The 21,769-nt window shown below is 38.9% G+C and overlaps 2 protein-coding genes across 4 annotated transcripts in view; one reads left to right on the top strand and one right to left on the bottom strand.

Moving 5' to 3' along the window:
* The window catches only part of fbxo43 (F-box protein 43), a 28,316-nt gene that overhangs the window by 673 nt on the left and 5,874 nt on the right, over positions 1 to 21,769 (top strand). Inside the window, exons 2-5 of one of the 3 annotated variants that reach the window (XM_016475143.1) lie at positions 1,406 to 2,481; positions 6,297 to 6,399; positions 8,430 to 8,600; positions 12,141 to 12,405. In XM_016475143.1, the coding sequence (XP_016330629.1) occupies positions 1,448 to 2,481; positions 6,297 to 6,399; positions 8,430 to 8,600; positions 12,141 to 12,389 (1,557 nt within the window). In that variant the 5' untranslated portion in view covers positions 1,406 to 1,447 and the 3' untranslated portion in view covers positions 12,390 to 12,405. Of the gene's footprint in view, positions 1 to 1,405; positions 2,482 to 6,296; positions 6,400 to 8,429; positions 8,601 to 12,140; positions 12,532 to 21,769 lie in introns of those variants that run through there. The other 2 variants (XM_016475142.1, XM_016475141.1) reach the window with 2 other exon arrangements.
* Positions 17,367 to 21,769, bottom strand: part of LOC107679547 (vacuolar protein sorting-associated protein 13B-like) — a 19,307-nt gene continuing 14,904 nt past the window's right edge. Inside the window, exons 9-10 of the mRNA XM_016475122.1 lie at positions 21,199 to 21,375; positions 17,367 to 17,403 (exon numbers count right to left, since the gene is read on the bottom strand). Of these exons, the coding sequence (XP_016330608.1) occupies positions 17,399 to 17,403; positions 21,199 to 21,375 (182 nt within the window). The 3' untranslated portion in view covers positions 17,367 to 17,398. The remainder of the gene's footprint in view (positions 17,404 to 21,198; positions 21,376 to 21,769) is intronic.

Raw genomic sequence — 21,769 nt, 5'->3', positions numbered from 1 at the left:
TGTGTGTGTGTGTGTGTGTGTGTGTTGAGCCGCAGTTGATTGACTGTTTGTGTCATTTGTTTTTGTCTTAGTTTGGCTTCTTTCTGTCAGCGGTGGGCCGTTAAACGTGTGTTCCTTCACAAAAACCGGTTAAAAGCAAATGTTCTTAATAAAAAGCTTTGGTGTGTGTGTGTTTGGTCTGCACTGCACGAGCTCTGTTGGACAAGTGCATTTAAATCGGCGCGAAGTTTGAATCTGCAGCTGAGCGCGTCACCATAGCAACAATAACCGACTCCTGTTGCCATTACGAATGTAAAGCTAATTAACAAAACAATCTCCTAATTACCGGTCTGAACGGCGGAGGATGCCAAAGCCACAACACTGAGACTTTTTAGACATTTCTGACAGAAACCTTCCACACTGGTATCTTTAATTTACTGTTAATTATCCTTATATTGCAATCGTTGCAGCACAAGCTGTAATCGCGTTCATTATGTCTGATTAACCGAATATATAACGTTAACTAAACACATACTATAATCTTACACCTCTATATTACTGCCATATGGGCTGGGCATTACACTGAGACACATTATTTCCAACAAAATATGTTTATATATGAAATATAAATTTGAGATTTAAATTAGGAATTCTAGTCAAGTCACCTTTATTTATATAGGCCTAGCACTTTATTCATTTTCATTTACATTTAGTCATTTTGCAGACGCTTTTATCCAAAGCTATTCTTAAAGAGGCAAACACTGAGTCAATCAAAATCACTGAGTTTGAGTCAAATCAATACAAATTGTGAATTCTGAAAATATAAATGTGTAATTCTGAGAAGAAAAGCCTTAACCGTAAGATATAAACTCGTAATTGCGAGGAAAAAAAGTCAAAATTGCAACTTTATCTCAAAATTACCTTTTTATTTTTTTTATTTGGTATCAAGAACAAGCTTGACGTTCTTATTTTCACAATTCTGAGATATAAATTCACAATTACTTTTTTCCGCAACAGAAAAATAAGCTTTGGTAGATAATGTGATTACTACTAATTATAACAGTAAACAAGCTGCTGTAAAACTGCTTTGAAACAATGATTTGTGAAAAGCGCTATACAAAGTGACTTGAAAAGACGTAAAAGTGCTAATGAGGGAATTCTGGAAACTATTATGAGCCGGTGAACCAGGAGCCCAGTAAAGTGACGTATGCAAGCACCGATTAACCTTTCGTTCATTGTCACTCATTTATTTTCTTTAGCCTATGGTGTTGCCTGAGAATAGGGGTTGTTTATGATTTATCTTCATCTTATGAGTTAGTTTTTGATTTTTATATTGCTTAATAATGTTTAAAATTGTACAGCACTTAGGTACAACATTTATTGTTTTTAAAAGTGCGTTATAAATAAAGTGAACTTGATTGTCTAGTTTGGCAGCACTCCTGGGTCTATTGAGCGTTTGCTGAAGATAATGGAGGTGAAGTCTGGGAAACATCGGACCTGCGGCTCCACGGGCTCAATTAACGAGCCAAAGCGGGAAGCTGCCGTATCGTTAGCCTGGTGCGAGACTCCGAAGTTGATCAGGAAGGATGCCTCGCTCCGCCGGCGCCTGCTCGTGTCTCGGTCCTCGTCTGAAGCTACGCCTGGAGACATCTCCAGAGATCACCTGGCCTGCGAGAGCTTCGACTCTCCAGACGTCAGCCCAACCAGGCCTTTGTCTTACAGCACTTTAAAAGCAGACGACTTTGTGTTCTCCTGTCGGAAGCGCCGCCTCCTGTTCTCCCAGGCCGTCACGTCCACGCTGGAGACCGGCAGGAGCGGCGTTCGTATGAGCCCGATGCCGTTTCAGAACCAGGTCCTCGCTGAACCGGATCTGGACGAAAGCATCATAGCCGGTCTTCCCAGCTCGCCGCAAACCGATGACTTCACACCGCTGACCGCAAAGGCCTTCCGGTCGCCCGTGAGAGCAGACATGTCCTCGCTCACGCCCGCCTCCGAGGACAGCGGCTTCAGCTCTTTGGGTCTGGATAAATCGCACGACTCCTCGGTGGACCACGACGGCTCCTTCCAGGAGCTGGTCCTGCCGGCGAGCTCGAGCGGGAAAGACAAGAGACGCTCACGGCTGGAGAGACAGCGCAGACTGTCCACGCTCCGAGAGGGAGGCTCGCAGTCAGAGGACGGGCCCAAGAGCCAGCGGACGAAGTCTCGCGCCAGTAAAGACGAGGTGTTTTTGGACGGAACGCCGTTGAGCGCCGCCACGCTGATGATGCAGGAGCTGTCTCTGACTCCGGCACTGCAGCTCGTTTACACCATTAGCCATCAGCAGACCAGTTTAGAGGAGCTGCTCCGAGACGGGCCCGTCGGAACCAGCCTGCCGCTCTCGGGACTCATCGGACGCAAAATGGGCCTAGACAAGGTGGATGTCGTTGCAGAGCTGAGGATGAGAAACCTGAGACACGTGCTAGCAGTTATCTTGAGTCTCCTGTCTGCAGCTGACCTCTACAGGTACGTGATGCAGGTCAAATATTAATAGCTTTGGTTAGGGCTGCACGATTAATCGGAATGAAATCACAATCACGATTAGGCAAAAGCTTGTCAGTGAAGTACGGTTCTAGTAAATCTCCATCCGAAGGCCAGAGAAACTCCAAATACGCCCCGCAGAAGAAATCCAGGAAATCCCTATAGCGCTAGCTGAATAAACAGAAGATTTAACTGCTTTCATTGATTCAGCGTGACTAATAAATGCACGACTACGACAATATATGATTTTTCTGAGTTCATCGTCTTATAATTTTCATTGTAATAAAGTATATAATAATGCAATGCTAATCGACATAGCCTTTATCACTGCTTAGAATGCTATGAAATATGTTGCGTGCCTTATTCTGTGTAAGAAGCCACATCATCTCACAGATGGATTTATTTCAAACACTCGACTGACGTTATGAAGTGAGTTTGGAGTAAAAACATGTTATTAAATGTGGTATTTTCAGGTGCTTTCAGATGGAGCAGCATTTACTACACGGAGTCGTAGTTCACTGAGAAGCTACGCAAATAGCTTTCATAATCGCAGAACGATTTCTTCGATTTCATTATCGTGCGATTAAATCGTTTGCGATTATGAATGCGGTTTTGCGCTACGGCTCTGTGTAGTAAATGCTGCTCCATCTGAAAGCACGTGCTGGAGATTTACTACTAATCACAGAACCAGCTTTACTGATGAGATGCTCATGATAATCGCATTCAATTATTTGCACAGCCCCAACTTGGATTCTACAGAGCCATCTCGAAACTGCCTTTTCTCTCTAAAGTCTTAGAGAAGGTAGTTTTTATTCAATTACAGAAGTTTTAGGAAAAAAGGTTTTAGGGCACTACACGGCACTGAATCTGCACTTTTAAAGGTTCATAATGATATTTTACTAACTCTTGACTCGGGAGCTTCGGCTATTTTAGTGTTATTAGACCTTAGTGCGGCTTTCGATACCGTGGATCACAACATTTTGATCTCTCGATTGGAACACCACGCTGGAGTCCGAGGGATGGCCCTTCAGTGGTTTAAGTCCTATTCAACGAACGGAAGTTTTGCAGTTAAATTTGGTGAATGTCAGTCGACTTCGGCTCAACTTAACTGTGGAGTTCCTCAAGGGTCCATTCTTGCTCCCCTTCGGTTTTCTTTGTATATGCTTCCTTTAAGATCCATTTTTAGAAAACATGGTTTATTTTCATTGTTACGCCGACGTTTTCATAATGACAAGAACGCTCTAACTCCACTTTTGAACTGCTTAAGGGATGTAAAAAGCTGGATGGCTTTCAATTTTCTAAAATTTAACGATCATTAAACAGATTATTTTATTTGGACAAACTGAAAATTTGGCCTCTAGTCTGTAAATTTAAATATGGGTCCCCTGGCTGTGTACAACAAAGCGGTTGTGAAAACTTTAGGTGTATGGTTTGACAGAGAACTCAAATTTGATAAGCAATTTAACAATGTTGTTAAATCATGGCCTTTTTTGTTTGTTTTTAAATCCAGCATATCTTGATGCCTCCTTGACACTTCTGCTAGGTCCTCGAGGTCTTCTGATCAGCAACTTTTAACAATTCCCAGATCTAGATTAAAACTTAAGGGTGATCGCTCCTTCTCAGTTGCTGCCCCGAAACGGTGGAATTTGTTACCTGTGAATATTAGATCAGCTACGACTATCTCTAGTTTTAAATCATTGTTAAAAACGTATCTATTAACTCGGGCTTTTAATCTCTCTGGGTGTTGAGCTTTACGTTCTTTGTGTCTTTTCTGTGTGATGTTACTGTCTTTGTAAATTTATGAAAAAATTATCTTCGTACGGCATATTGGGCAGCAATGGTTGTATTAATTTGTGCTATAGAAATAAAATGAGATAATGCGCAATACTGTAAAAACGCAGAAAAAGAAATATAATGCAACAAATAAGCCCTAATATTAATTGCATAGTATTACTAGCCTAATAATGATGATAATTGTCTTGCTATCGTTAAAGGCATCAGCCACAGGCGATATCTCTGACTATCCTCGATACACGATACTATCGTCTATCGGCACAACCTTAGTACTTATGTTAATAAAGGTTTTTACACAAAAAAACATGTGGAAAAATTATTATTTTCTACCCTCATTCTGACCCTCTCTCTGAAACGATCTGTTTTAAGGGGCGTGTCCTTTAAGGCTCGTCAGTAATCAGCCGCTGTTGTGATTGGCTAACGTCACTGCATAGGAAACAGTATCAACGCCCCTCGCTATTGCATGAGTGTGAACATGATCAAAATAAAGCGGTTATTTCCAGACGAAGCATTATGAAATCATTTACTTATGGTTTGTGATGCAGATCTAGCGCCGCTTCATCTTTCAACGAATGATTCTTTGTGACTCTCCATGACACTGTGCCTCGATTACAAAACAAAATCCTCAGACACGATCCGGGAGCATTTTTTTTATTATTTTAATATGTTCCTTGAGGTTTACTTATAATGTTAATAAAGTTTTTTGCACAAAAAACAAATAAATATGTGGAAAAAGTATTATTTTCAACCCTCATTCTGAACCTCTCTCTAAAACGACCTGTTTTAGGGGGCGGGTCCATTCAGGCTTCTCAGTAATCCGCTACTGTTATGATTAGCTAACGTCATTGCATAGGAAACAGTATCAACACCCCCTAACTATTGCATGTAAGTGTTTTGACAACATAATCAAAATAAAACGGTAATTTCCAGACAAAGCATTATTAAATAATTTACTTATGGTTTGTGATGCAGCTGCAGTCAGATCTAATACCGCTTCATCTTTCATCAAATGTTTCTTTGTGAACTCTCTGTGACACTATGCCTCGTTTACAAAGCAAAATACTCCAAATAATCCTCTGACACGATTCGGGGTGCCATTAAAAATAAACTATCCACTTGTTCCTTATGCTGGGATCCTTCTGATATCTGTACAAAGACGTGAACGAGCTGTTTAAACCAAATGTGTCAAAGCGAACAATCTTTCACTGCATTTTCCTGACGACAGACTCCTAGCTGTTTACTGTATAGAGGCTGAGTTCCAGTCCATTTTTTTTTTTATGCCCTTCACTCGCAAGCATCCCTCCATCTCGTTTACTCGGATGTACGTCATTGATTACGTTGCATGAGTGCACACTATTGGCGGAACCCTTGTAATGGGCTAATGACATCATAATCGTGTTGCATTGTGGTCTATGAAGCGGCCTGAAGTGTGCATATGAAGCAGACTCGCTCCCTCGGACAAAATCGAGGGGTCGAGGCCGGGTCTGTCAATATAAACTTCCCTCGTCCACTTCACGAAGTGGAATACACTTCAAAATGGCAGGGAAGTTCACGAGTGCGTGTCTAAGTGGAGTGGAACGCAGCCCCAGTGTAGACGAGATAGTGCAGTGATTGTGATTATGACGGGACACTCGCATTCTGCGTGATCAAGTGTTAGCCGTTAGCGAGTGGGAGGGGCCTATGCGGAGAAGACTATTGGTCAATATCTTGCTCTGGAGGCATCAAGTGTTAGCCGTTAGCGAGTGGGAGGGGCCTATGCGGAGAAGACTATTGCTCAATATCTTGCTCTGGAGGCGTGTTTATGCAAACGACTGCCTAGCTGACGTCACCTTGCCCCTCGGATCCCAAACGAGCCGTCTTTGGAGCTTGATTAAATAAATGCTTTGTTTATAATGAGGAGGCCGTTTATAAGCTATGAAACCTGCAGGATGTTTTAATGCAACAAAGACCTCAAGGCAAATGAGATTTTTCATGTCATGACCTCTTTAAACTGTGATTGACCACAGGTTTGGCCAGGTGTCCGATGACTGGAACGACGTCATCGCAGAAGATAAGAAAGCTGCTCACAGGAGAAGAAGCCACATCAGAGAGCTCAAGATCACACTGGAGGTGACGCGTCTAACTTTAATTAGCTGCACTCGTTTGCAGAGATAAACGTTTCAAACCGTGCAATGTTGCGTCGTCACATGACCTCATGTTGCGTGTTAGTGGAGTCCAGTTATCATCTTGGAAGCAGATGCGGTAATTTAGCATTTTAAAGGAATAGTCCACCAGAAAACGGTCATTTATGTCGTTCCAAATCTGACTTTCTCTCTTTGGTGGAACATATTTTGAAGAATGCTGGTAACCAGTTTCGGTTCTCATTGACTTTCACTGTATGCACAAAAAATACAATGGAAGTCAATGGGAACCAAAATTAGCAACATTCTTCAAATTATCATTTTATGTGTTTTGCAGATAAAAAGAAATGCATACAGGTTTGGAACGACATGAGGGTGAGTAAATGACAATTTTCTCTTTTCTGTGAACTATCCCTTTAAGCTGCGTTTTAAGTTTAGGTAATTTTGCATTTTAAGTCTGATTAAATAATGAGTCATGATTGAGATTTCCAGTTGTTATTGCACTGGTAATGTATAGTCATTATGGGATGCCAGTGACAATTATAAAGTTACATTTTACAAAAACAAAACTGTTGAACATTAAATTGAATACAACATACCAGCTAAAAGCCCTTTTGTAGTATAGGTGAACATAAACATAACTTAAGGTTGTTAAACACTTCATGAAATTGAAAATCTTTATCCACTCCTTATAGTCTCCTTGTCCACTTTGCTTTGATCCAACATATATTTATCCACATAAAGTGTCTTTCTAGAAAACAAAACATTTTCTTACAACCTTACGTGAAATCTTCAGATAGAATACATCATGAAATGCAATCGCAGCAGGGTAACGGGTGCATTACAGCTAACATTAGCATCAAACTAAGACTTTTTATGAAATTAATAGTAAGCGTTCACTCAGATCTCACTTCAAACCAGCGTCGAGTGTTTGTAATGGCTTACGATTGCGATCTAATGTGGATTTTGGTCATAATGTTGTTGAAATAAGTTATTTGTAGTTTTTTATACTAAGCTAATTTATTATTAAAATTAAAACATGGAAGAAATGTTGTTTGATAATTTCTTAAAAAATAAAGTTTTAATAATTTTAGTAGTAGTAGTAGTTGTGGTATTACGTACAGTCTGCTGAACAATAGTAATATATTTCTGCTGCAGTGTCTTCAAGTTAAACTGAACTTTTATTTTGACGGGTTGCCGTGAATACCTTTACATTTCTGTGTGTATATGATACGATGCTAGCTTTACTCAAATGAAACGGTAAAATACTCATGAAGTGACTCTCAGAGCAGTTCTGGAGATGTTGTTCGTGTGTTCATGTCCTCATTTAGTGAGATGACGGATGCTGAATTCACCGCGAGTGTTACGCGCTCTTCAGTGTGTGTGTGTGTGTGTGTGTGTATGTGTGTATGTGTGTGTTAAACGAAACCGAGCATCATTCATTCATACAGAGATATGATTGTGTAATATGAGTTAATGCTCATAAGATCGCGTAAATCAGTGGAATATGAATAGACATGATGATTCTGTGTAAAGAAATATCAAGTAAACTTGTATAAAAATAGTATTTTTCCAAATCTAAACTAAAAGCTCTAATGCAGGGGTGCTCAACCCTGTTCCTGGAGATCTAGCTTCCTGCAGAGTTCAGCTCCAACCCTGATCAAACACACCTGTCTGTAATTATCAAGTGCTCCTTCAGATCCTAATTAGTTGGTTCAGTTGTGTTTGATCGGGTTTGGAGCTGAGCTCTGCAGGAAGCTAGATCTCCAGGAACAGGGTTGAGGACCCCTGATCTAATGGAAGCCTGCCTGAGTTTTGTCGGCAACCAGAGGCGGCACAAAATTTGCGCTGCTTCATAATTCTCTATGCAGGAAAAACCCTGGATGCAGTATTTCAGTGTGCACTGGTGGATACTGCTCATTTTGGCAAATATAGAAGGTTGTTCTATTGCAATCCCACGCATGCATTAGAATCTGCAGTGAATAGCTTGAGCTGTTCTCTGACTGTGTTTGTCTGTAGGGTGGCAGACCGGCTCATGCTCCGGATGCGGACACCAGGTCAGCGCTGGCGTGCCGATCCGCTCTGGGCAGCGTACAGGCTCAGGCCCGAGCGCCCCACACACACACGCCTTGCACTCCGACCCAGGGCAGCGGCCGGCAATGCAGCTCCAAACGCATGCAGTTCCTGCAGGTGACTCTGATAATACAGGGCTTCTGCTGCTCTTAAAGCCAATTCACACTTCACAAATTAAGGCATGAAAGTCTTAAATCAGGGGCCGGTTGCATAAAAGGTTAAGACTAGTCTTAAAAGTTAAGTTAGTCAGCTAATTTTTTTCTTTAAGACTGGTCATAATTTAAAAAATTTGCTACATCTAAGCAGTGTTGGGGGTAATGCATTACAAGTAACGTGAGTTACATAATCGGATTACTTTTTTCAAGTAACTACTAAATTAACGCATTACTTTTTAATTTACAAGAAAATATCTGAGTTACTTTTTCAAATAATTAACGCCAGTTACTTTGTTTTCCATTTATTCACTGACAGCTCTCCTGTCCTCATGCTGAGAGAAATCGGGAGTAAGTGCAGAAGCGTTCATTGTGTGCCGCGTGTATGGTTAGCTCTATGTGAGCATGCATCTCACCTGCACAAAAACTACTTTAGATAAACTAACATTTGTGCTTCATTTTTATTGCATTTTTTTCTTCTCCTGCATTCTGCTGTACAGACGTTAAGTTACTTTTCCTTCAGCCTGAGGTTTATTCATTTCACTTTTTGGTGTGAAAGAGCTTTTTCATTTACCAGAAATAGAACTTTTTATATTAAAAACAAACAAGCCAGCCCAGCCCAGATTTGAAAAGTAGCGTAACACATTACTTTCCATAAAAAGTAACTAAGTAACATAATTAGTTACTTTTTAGGGAGTAACGCAATATTGATATATATATAGAGCCGTAGTTCACTGACAAGCTACGCAAAACCGCATTCATAATTGCAGACGATTTAATCGCACGATAATGAACGCGATATTGCGTAGCTTGTCAGTGAATTTACGGCTCTGTGTAGTAATATAAGTGATGTAGTGCTGGAGATTTACTACTAATCACAGAACCGGCTTTACTGACGAGATGCGCATGACAATCACATTCGATTATTTGCACAGCCCTAATTGTAGTGCATTACTTTTAAAAGTGACTTTCCCCAACACTGCATAGTGTACATTAGTCTAAGTCACCGTCTTAACATAGAGGATAAGTTTATGCAACTGGCCCCAGATCAGAAAGTCTTAAATTCATATAGTTATAGAATTAAATGTTGCATGCACTGCAAAAAATAAACGTCTTCCACTGTATTTTCGGCTTGTTTTCCAATAGCCTTAAAGCGGACATCGGATGCCCATCTTCCACAAGTTGGTATCGTTCTTTAGGTTCTTCATGAAAAGTCTATAACATACTTTGGTTAAAATGTCTCAATATTAGTGTAAAACAACTCCCTTTTATCTTGCCGAAAACTGCTCTGTGCGTCTACAGTCCTGGGAGGGGCTTGATCTGAGACGGTGCTGGTGATTTGTGGGGATTTAAAAAAAGCACTGTGTGGATTTCATCATTATAGGGTGGTTGTGTACACACTGCCAACACGCATTTCAGTTCAAACAACATGTAAAAGTGAATTTTGCATCCGATGTCCCATTTAAGATGCATTTACTTAAAATGCAAAATAAAGGTAACGGATGAAATTGAATGCAATGCTTAAAACAAGAACAAATATCTGTCAATGGGGAAATTAAAACATGTTTTCTCTTTGAATTAATTAGATTTTTCTGCACCCATTGCAGATATTTGTTCTTGTTTTGGTCACTAACTCTCTTAATTTTGATCAGTTTCTCAGAAAACAAGCCTTATGTGATTTTACTTCTCAGTGTATCTTGATTTAAGAATCTGTAGACATTTGCACTGGAAAACAGGACAAAATACTGAGGAAGATACTTGTCTTTTTGCAGTGTGATCAGAAAGTACAGTAAAAGTTATTTCCATATTATAGTCAAGCTATTTTTTGTAAACTGAATGTAAAAGATCTTGTAAGTGTTGCTAAAACAACTCATTGTCCGCTCTCTAGACAATCACATTTAGTGTACACTTATTGTGTTCCCTTGGATTTCATTCCTTGCATTTTCTGCACTTGGTCTTGAAGGTTTTAGGCTGATGATACACGGGGCAACTTTTTTTTGAGCACTTTCCCATTGAGAATGGGAACAAATTTCTTTGAAATTTCTTTAAAAATCTTAATTGGGGCTGGGCGATATGGCCCAAAAATATTATCATGATAATTTACGATATAGATAATTATCGCAACAAATGTCAAATCTTTATTTCTTTTGGGTTTGGGTTCAGATTTTTGCTACAAAGTGAAAGTTGTAGAAACCAGACCATTAATCTTCTTTAATAAATATCTTAATAGAAAAATGTATTTCTTAGTTCCTGCATGTGATATTGTTTCAAATCAAGAAACAGGTTTGTGTTTCCTGATGATAATATTAATAATAATACTTATTTTGTCTCTTAGAAATTCACATTTGTAGTAAAACTGTAGCAATCTCATTTTTATATGGTGAAATTTAATTGAGTTTTTTTATAAATATAATTAATCAGTCTTCCATAGCAGCATACATTTAAATAATGATAAACCGTTAAAACCACACAAATAGCACATCTCAATACCACGGTAAAAATATAACTATATGGTTTTCAGGTATTTGTATGAAAAACAGGAGTCTAAAAACATTTAGTATTGGCTAAATACACACATGCTATAGCTTAATCACTAAAATACTGTAATTATATTCCATTACTCCTTTAATACATTTCAAGTCTACGTTATAAATCGTTCTCGATTTATTGCCCAGCCCTAATCGGAGTACTTTAGATCGGTCATGGGCCCGGGGTCTCACCTGGTTGCCTGCTGACGGGAACATTGCCCAAAGTTACCCCGTGTGTCATCAGCCTTGAAGTCTTAGTTAGTTCAGCCATAAATGAATATTCTGTCATTAATGACTCGCCCTCATGTCGTTCCAAACCCGTAAGAGCTTCGTTCATCTTCAGAACACAACTGAAGATATTTCTGATGAAAGCCGAGCGCTCTCTGAGCCTCCATAGACAGCAAGCATCCGAACACCATCAAGACCCAGAAACATAGCATCGGTAAAATAATCCATGTCATCAGCGGCTCAACTGTAATATTATAAAGCTACGAGAATACTTTGTGCGCAAAGAAAACTAAACTAACGACTTTATTCAACAATTCGTCTCCTCCGCGTCACCCTATATTTTGGAGAGCATCACATACATAAACAACCTACACATGTACGCGGATACATTGTTTACGTTCAGATCAAAGCGTCAATGACGTAAACAATGTATCCAATGTACGTATGTGATGCTCTCCAAAATATAGGGTGACGCGGAGGATTATTTTACCGATGCTATGTTTCTGAGTCTTGATGGTGTTCGGATGCTTGCTGTCTATGGAGGCTCAGAGAGCGCTCGGATTTCATCAGAAATATCTTCAGTTGTGTTCTGAAGATGAACGAAGCTCTTACGGGTTTGGGACGACATGAGGGCGAGTCATTAATGACAGAATATTCATTTTTAGCTGAACTGTCCCTCAGACCCCTGCAGAAGCTGTAATCTAGAGCTTGGTTGTTGTGCGTGTCTAAGCGCTCCGTCTGTGGCTCAGGTGGCTGAGACTCTGTTGAGCGACGAGTATCTGAAGCCGTGTCCGCGCTGTCAGCGTCCGGCGCGCTGTCACGCTCTGCGCGGTGAGGGTCAGTGCAGCTGGAGCGACTGCAGCTTCCGCTTCTGCACGGCGTGCTCCTGCGCGCTCCACGGATCCAGAGACTGCGCGCACCTGTCTGCCAGACGCCGGAGCAAGAGAGACGTGCTGCCGGGGAGCGCACAGAGCAAACGCAACGTCCGGCGCCTCTGAGTGTGTGTGTGTGTGTTTAATTATGAACTTCTCATGAGTTTTGCACTTGTGTACAGCAATCATCTCGGTCCTGTGTATCTGCACGTTTGTACATATTGCTCTTTACATGCTTGTTTTTATACATCGTTTTAAATAAAGCCCTTTTTTACCTATAAATCTAAGTGAACTCTGTCATCTGTTGATGAGGAATGAGCAGAAGAGTTCATGAGAGGGATCCCTGGAGTGTCTTTATGTAGATATTTTTATATATTCATTTTTACATATACAGAATGCATTGGTACTCGATGGAAAACACTTGTTGTTTTAAGTGTATTGTTACTAGTGTGAAGAGCTGGTAGATTACTTACAAACTAATCTGTTACTGATTCCAAACTACAAGACAGAAATTGTAGTTAGTAACAATCCATCACGTTACACGATTTAGGTAATATAATCCGACTACTTTTAGATTTTCACCTAACTTGTTTATCACATTGATTTAAATAGTATAATTTAGTACCATATTGATATAAAAATACAAAGAGTAAGAAAATGTTCATGTTATTAACAACATGAAACATTATATTATATCAAGTTTTCCCAAATTGGGTTTGAGAAGGAACTGCAGGGGCTTTGAGTTTGATGAAAAGCTAATAATTAATTAAATCATAAAAATGTTGAATTAAAACATAATTTAAAAAATAAAACCAGTATTTGTTTTCCTGCATGTCATGTGACCATAACCGATGTCAGAACCATGAACATGCAAATGTGGTGCTTCATTATTAAACTATTTTAAAATATCGGGTACTTCAAATAAAAATATATATTTGGTGAAAGAGGATCAGATGAGAATTTGTGCATTTTTAAAGTGTTTGAATATCTAATCATGTAATCGCTAAGAAGGTAACTAGTCTGATTAGGAGTATTTCGGCTTGTAATATACTCTAACCACAAGTGCTTCATTTCTGGGATCTGATGACGTAATCCAGGGTTACACTTTATTTTAAAGTGTCCTTGTTACAGTAATTATACATTAATATTAATTAACTACATGTACTTACTATATTGTTAGGGTTTGGTTTAGGGTTACATGCATGTAATTATGCATAATTAAGTGTTATTATAATAGTAAGTACATGTAACGTGTAATAAGGACACTAAAATAAAGTGTTACCTACAATATTTATATATATGGGCCATTCTACAGAATCGGTCCGAACTGCTGCCCCACAACCAAAAACACATTTAAGATCCTTCTATTATGTACTGAAACCCACAATAATATTTAAAATATTAGTAAGCCTAATCTATATAAAATCATCATTTATTGGGTACTTTCCATTGGGAGGTCACTTTCCCAAATGAACCCCTAAATTTCAACTTCTGAAAATATTGAATTTTTTTTCCCATTGTTGTTTTTAAAAGTATCTTTTTCATTCCTTTAAAAAGTGAATATTTATTTTGTTTTCTGTGTAAATTATGAAACTTTATGTAAACAAATGTGTCCCGCATTTTCATGTCGCTACCGAAACAGTGTATGTTTGAGACTAAACATGAATTTATGATCGGGAAATATTCCTGTGTCGCTCTCTCTCTCAGCTACCAGGTGTGATTGGTCTCTTCATTTTGAGGTAAATGTGTTAAAAAAAGCTGTGTAGCTTTAAGGAACGTCACTACCGAACACCTTTGTCCTGCAGTTAAGCACACTGTTTTGGGAGTTATTCCATAACATTTAGTTTTTATTTGTATACCACTGTTCAGAACTGTGCTAGCTAACCATGTGCTGGTTCAAAAGTATCTAGAATCGTCACTACCGAAACATTAGGTGGCGTTTCGGTAGTGACATCTTTGTTTGTTTTTGGGTGTTATCCCAAAGAATTGTCACGACAGAAACATGTCATTGCTTCAGAAGCGACAAAAAGAAACACAATCCTTTATTTGGGGGAAATAAACACAATTTTGTATTTTAGTATGTTCTAGTGTTTTAGTATGCAAGATCAATTCTGCAGTGTGATGTGGTCGCTACCGAAACATGGGAGGTTTTGTCAAAAATAAAGAATACTTAATTATCAACTGAGATGTTATGATAGTTTTTGTAACAGAGTGAAAAATTTAAGGGGGTCTGAATACTTTCTGTACCCACTGTATATATTCAAACTAATGAGACCTTAACTTTGAAATCAGAAAGATATACCTTTTACAAAGAAAGATTGCATTCAAAATACAACAAAAATCATAAATTACACATGAAAAATTGTTAAAAATGTAATTGTTATTGATTTACCTCTAAAAGTTTTTTTTTATAAAATATCAAAAAAATATATTTATAATGTAGATGTACGCAATAACAGAGTGAAAAATTTAAGGGGGTCTGAATACTTTCTGTACCCACTGTATATATTCAAACTAATGAGACCTTAACTTTGAAATCAGAAAGATATACCTTTTACAAAGAAAGATTGCATTCAAAATACAACAAAAATCATAAATTACACATGAAAAATTGTTAAAAATGTAATTGTTATTGATTTACCTCTAAAAGTTTTTTTTTATAAAATATCAAAAAAATATATTTATAATGTAGATGTACGCAAAATCTTAATAGGTCAATATAACCCTTCTAATTAAATTATTACTGTGTTTCGGTAGAGACAAATTTAGGGAGGGGACAAATATTCCAAAACTTTCTGAAAATACATCGTGTATCTTGGATAACATACAATTTGCATACATACACATTGTTTTTGGAAAAATACTTTTTTTTTTTTTAAACATTTCCAACTCTGACTTTGGACCAAATCTGTGGAATGGTCCATATATATAATTTTTTACAAACATTACTGTAAGTATGTGCTGCAGATCGTTTAATTTGCTCAGGTTACAGTTTTTAGTGTATAACAGCTTGCTAAAATTAAATCAGTTTTAGTTTTTTGAAAAACCCCATATATTTATACCTCGGAACTCCATCAGCTTTCTTGCTTTATTTAATTTATATAATTGATATACTCTTCATCAGCATTTCTTCATGAGTCTGAATCACCCGTTATTTCAGTCTCATTGAGAATCTATTATAGCTTTTGTTGATTTTTTTTGTATTTTATTTTTGATATTTTCTGCTTTCATGTTAAGTTTAGTGAATGTTTTAGTCATTTAGTTCTGTTTTTGTCATTTTTTGTTTTTATTTAAATATGTCTGTATATTTTTTACATTTCCATTTGTTTTAGTTTTAGAAATGTTAGTACATCACATTTAAAGGGACAATTCACCCAAAAATGATCAATTCTGTCATAATTTTTGATGAAATCCGAGAGCTCTTCATACACAGCAATGCAACTGAATAAAGTTAAAGTCACGTGGATTATTTTACCGATGCTATGTTTCTGAGTCTTGATGGTGTTCGGATGCTTGCTGTCTATGGAGGCTCAGAGAGCGCTCGGCTTTCATCAGAAATATCTTCAGTTGTGTTCTGAAGATGAACGAAGCTCTTACGGGTTTGGGACGACATGAGGGCGAGTCATTAATGACAGAATATTCATTTTTGGGTGAACTATCCCTTTAAATTAGATGAAAAGGAGAAATGTTGCCTTGGAAACTAGCTGAAATAAGATGTTTTTTATAGTTTATTTTAGTTAAAATGTATTTTATTTCAAATAATGATTTTTTTCTATAATAACCCTGTGTTTATCGGCTCAGTTTTCAGTGAGGATCTTGAGGTTGAAAAGACAAAAAATCGAAATAAATTAGTTTAATCATTTATTCGACACATTTTTATTTTTTTTTTTTCATATGCCATTTGCTCTAAGTGCTTCTCAAACAAAGCATTCAAAGAAGGACATCTCTTTCATTTGTGCTTCACTGAACTTGCAGGAAGGAAAATCAGTTATTTTCTGTTTACATTTACGCAACCAGCAGATGCTTTTAGCTACATTTATGGTTACTGAAACATTAGCAATTAAATTTAAATAATTTGATCTATGATGTCTTAAACTATTGTTAACACGTTAAAATAAGAGGCATATTAACAGTGTCATGGATTAACATTATATATGGTTTTAAACATTTTTATAAAACGTGACATTTTATTGGTAATGCTAATTTATTATGAGCAAACGTGAGTTATGAACAATACTTAGTAGCGTTAACGTAAGGAAATAAATGGTGTAAAAAATATACTGCTCATTGTTAGTACAAGCATTAATGTTAACAAATAAGACCTTACTGTAGTTTCTTTACTATTCAATTTAGTTATTTTTTTAATAGGTTAATATATATTAAACTACAATTAAATTGTTTTACACTAGTTTAATAAAGAGACTGTTTTGCTCATTGTTAGTTTGAGACCCAATTCATTCATACAATAAAAAATGAAAATAATGCTTTAGATTGAGCTCTTACGCCTTAACATTAGTTCACTTTCATTAGGTAAATAATTTACATTTTTAATACATTAATTTTCAAAACTTCATGAAATAGTAATGTGAAACATTTAATTGATGAATAAAGGCAGTCAGTATTGTCCATTATTAGTTCATGGTATCTAACGGATTAACTAATGTTAACAAACAGAACATTAACAGGTTACAGTGAGGTCTGGATTATTACTAACAATGCCTTAAAACCAGATTGCTCATTGTTCATGTTACAGCAGTTGCCAGAACTAAACTACCGCTCATGTTGAAATGTTGTCACATTGTAGTTTCACACTGAACTCATCTTACCAATAATTAATATAACTCTTGAATTTGATGATGGTGCTCTTTATAATAATGACCATGAGATCTTTCACATGTATGTCGCTCTGAAACTTTATCTTACGAATGGGTTAGTTCCTGTAGGTGAGAAGAGTATAAATATTCCATGTGGATTATGATCTGATGAAAACTGCATGTAAAATAATTACAAACAATCATCTGACGACTGTTTCCTCTGCAGACGCACATCTGATCAGATGAAGAATCAGAAAGAAATGAAGAGCTGAAAATCATGAACGTTTGCGTCGCATCAAAGGCAGAGCCGGAACCTTAATTTTAACCTATATTTTATTAACAAAAAAAAACAAAAACAGATTCATTATATAGTGACACTCATTAGACAAGAATACAGGAGCAAATGAAATAAAAACAGTAAATCATCCTTCTTGCATTGCTTATAAAAATACAAAACGAAAGGCCTTTTAGTTTAAAGCATCACATTATACAGAAGCAGCCGATCAGAGATGAGCTCTGGCCGATGTAGTGACGTCCCGCCACGTTAATGAAGTGTTTTACTCTCGTTAAATAACACAAACATGAAGACGGAGTGTCAGTGGAAGCCGATGCGCAGCGCTTTTTCACCATGTTGAACTTGCAGACGAACACGCGTGTGAAGGCGGGCTCAGCCTGGTACGGGTATGTTTTGGGAGGCTGCTGATGGAGGGACGACAGAGACAAATGCTGAGACGCTCTGGTGACGAAATCCACCAGCCGACTGTACTGCAGCTCAGAGAGACGCTCACAAGCCCCGTCCACCTGAGACACAGACGAGACACACATAAGACACAGATGTGAGAGACAGACACAAGACACAGATGTGAGAGACAGACGCATGAGAGACAGTGAGAGACATGGACCAGAGAGACACATGAGACAGTGAGAGACACAGATGTAAGAGACAGACACATGAGACAGATATGAGAGACAGACACATGAGACACAGATGTGAGAGACAGACACATGAGACAGATGTGAGAGACAAACACATGAGACAGTGAGAGACACGTGAGAGACAGACACATGAGACAGTGAGCATGAGACAGATATGAGAGACAGACACATGAGACACAGATGTGAGAGACAGACACATGAGACAGATATGAGAGACAGACACATGAGACAGATGTGAGAGACAAACACATGAGACAGTGAGAGACACGTGAGAGACAGACACATGAGACAGTGAGAGACACAGATGTGAGAGACAGACACATGAGACAGATGTGAGAGACAAACACATGAGACAGTGAGACACGTGAGAGACAGACACATGTGACAGTGAGAGACACAGATGTGAGAGACAGACACATGAGACACAGATGTGAGAGACAGACACATGAGACAGATGTGAGAGAAAGACACATGAGACACGGACCAGAGACACATGAGACACAGATCTGAGAGACAGACACATGAGACAGTGAGACACAGACAGATGTGAGAGACAGACACATGAGACACAGATGTGAGAGACAGATGAAAGAGACAGACGCGTGAGAGACACGGACCAGAGAGACACATGAGACACAGATGAAAGAGACAGACACATGAGACAGTGAGAGACAGACACATGAGACACAGATGAAAGAGACAGACACATGAGACACCGACCAGAGAGACACATAAGACACAGATGTGAGACACAGACATATGAGACACAGATGTGAGAGACAGATGAAAGAGACAGTGAGAGACACGGACCAGAGAGGCACATGAGACAGTGAGAGACACAGATGTAAGAGACAGACACATGAGACAGATATGAGACACAGATGAAAGAGACAGACACATGAGACACGGACCAGAGAGACACATGAGACAGTGAGAGACACATAAGACACAGATGTGAGAGACAGACACAGATGTGAGAGACAAACACATGAGACACAGATGTGAGAGACAGACGCATGAGAGACACGGACCAGAGAGACACATGAGACAGTGAGAGACAGACACATGAGACAGATATGAGACACAGATGTGAGAGACAGACACATGAGACACAGATGTGAGGGACAGACACATGAGACAGGGAGAGACACAGACAGATGTTTGAGAGACACATGAGACAGATGTGAGAGAAAGACACACGAGACACAGATGTGAGAGACAGACACATGAGACCGTGAGAGACACATAAGACACAGATGTGAGAGAGACACATGAGACAGTGAGAGACACATGAGACAGAGAAAGACACATGAGACAGTGAGAGACACATGAGACACAGATGTGAGAGAAAGACACATGAAACACAGATGTGAGAGACAGACATGAGACATGGACCAGAGAGACACATGAGACAGTGAGAGACAGATGAGCATCACACCACATCCATCAGGTGCAGGAACATAAACAAAACACTAAACGTTTGACTTCTGTGTGAACATCCAGCTGGGGCTGGTTGCATAGAAGGTTTAGACTAGTCTTACAAGTTAGTCATCTATTTTTTTCTTCAAGTCTGGTCATATTTTTACAATTTGCTTACATAAAAACTTAGATTAGTCTAAGTTGAATCCAAAAATAAAACTGATTACCCTTTGGCTAACTGCTAGCTGGTCAAACTCGTACTTAAGACACTGTCTTAACATAGAGGATAAGTTTATGCAACATAGTTTATGCCCCTCTATGTTAAGACAGTGTCTTAAGAACTAGTCCGTCCAACTAGCAGTTAACCAAGGGGTAATCAGTCTTGTATTTTGGATTGAACTTAGACTAAGTTTTTACAGTGCATCCGGAAAGTATTCACAGCGCTTCACTTTTTGTTGTTACAGCCTTATTCCAAAATTGATTATTTTCTTCAAAATTCTACAAACAATACCCCATAATGACAACATGAAAAAGTTTGTTTGAAATCTCTCAAAAAAATGGGGAAAAAAATCACATGCACATAAGTATTCACAGCCTTTGCTCAATACTGTGTTGAAGCACGTTTGGCACCAGCAGCCTCAAGTATTTTTGGGTATGATGCGACAAGCTTTGATCATCATCATTTGGCAATTATCTGCCCTTCTTCTCCTCGCCTCGTCACCTCTCAAGCTCTCAGGATGGTTGGGGGCAGACGCCAGAGGTGGGGGCAAGTCACACATGTTCAAGTCTCAAGAAAGTCTCAAGTCACAGAGCAAAAAATCAAGCAAGTCAAGTCGAGTCCTGCTAAAGATCAAGTCAAGTCACAGTTCCAAACAGGTATAACAGGTACAAGTATATTTTAATTTTGCCACAACCTTATTTATTTTTCCTCAGAAATGAACTTTCTCAGTTATACATTTGAAATAATAGTAGTTTAAATGTAACATTTAGAATATAGATATATGAAATAAAAATCTTACTTTTAATTATGAAATTAAAATCGCCAGCAGGTGGTGGCAAATCACTGTTTTAATGAGTGACTAACGCATGTATTTAACTGGATCATTCAAATCAGTTGATTCATTCATGAACAAGCAAGAATGGTTCACTGAATCACTCAACTGATTTGTTCAATAAACAATAACATAACAGGCCAGTTTGGTCGTAAAAATGTGTAGCCATTAGATTAGAGGCAACCACTCCATTTTAATTACAATCCAAACAAAGACGCTACACATACCAGCATGAGTTTTTTTTATTTTATTTAAATGACATTGTATAAGTTTGAATCGGCTGATCTGGTGATTCAACTCGAGCAGCGGTCTAAAACAGTTTATTTAATCATCAAACGGACAGAAGTTTACTTCAAGAACGAACAATTTGGCATGGATGAGTTTGAAGTTCGGCGTTTAAAAAACAGATCAAACGGAAAGAGAAAGCGCGATCTATATGCACGTGCTGTCAGTGATTTCAACCACTAGAGGCCGCTCTCGTACTGTATAATGACAGCAGACCCTTCTCAGCCGTTCCAGCAATGGACTATCGATAACTGATAGTTCCAGCAAAAAACTATCGGTGCCGATTAATCGGCAAAACCGATACATCGGTCGACCTCTAACACACACACACACTCAAACACACACACACACACACACACACACACACACATCACTGCACATGCACATGAACACACTCTCCTGCGCTCGTCTACATGAATGTTCTCGTACCGTATCCTGTCTGTGACACCAGCTCAGCTGCTCCTCCGATTGGCTTGGTGAAAACTCCCACAATGTCTTTCCCCACTCTTGAGATTATGCCGCGGGCCGCGCTGCTCACCGAGTTCGGCAACTCCAGCGTCCGAGTGAACGTCTGCATGGGCTGATCTACGATTCCTGCGATCGCTCCTACACACACTCTCACACACACACACACACACATACACACACAATGAAGGAGTTTGTTCCTCTAGAGACGCTGCTGATAAACGCTCCCGGCCCGCGAGTCAAACCCTCGTATGGCAAGCGGAAGAATTCCGACACGCCGTTCCCGATACTCCGCACCAGACTGGCCGGACTGCCCAGAATCTCCAGAGAGCCCACAACCCAACCTAAAACATCATCAGGTTATGCGTATTTGGCGTGCTGTCCGAGGGGAGGCTCCGAGCTCTGAATTTTGGCCCGAACCCAGAGTATCCCCCCCTACAGGTTAGGACAGGAATAGTTGTAAGTGCGGAGAAGGGGTGGCGGAGGGATTCTGGAAAAACTGTCAAGGAACAGAGGAACAGTGGTGTGAAAAAGT

Source organism: Sinocyclocheilus anshuiensis, unplaced genomic scaffold, assembly GCF_001515605.1.
Source record: "Sinocyclocheilus anshuiensis isolate Anshui unplaced genomic scaffold, SAMN03320099.WGS_v1.1 scaffold1680, whole genome shotgun sequence".
NCBI classification, from domain to species: domain Eukaryota; kingdom Metazoa; phylum Chordata; class Actinopteri; order Cypriniformes; family Cyprinidae; genus Sinocyclocheilus; species Sinocyclocheilus anshuiensis.
Note: the sequence above shows the minus strand (reverse complement) of the source record. Positions and strands in the feature narration are given on the sequence as shown.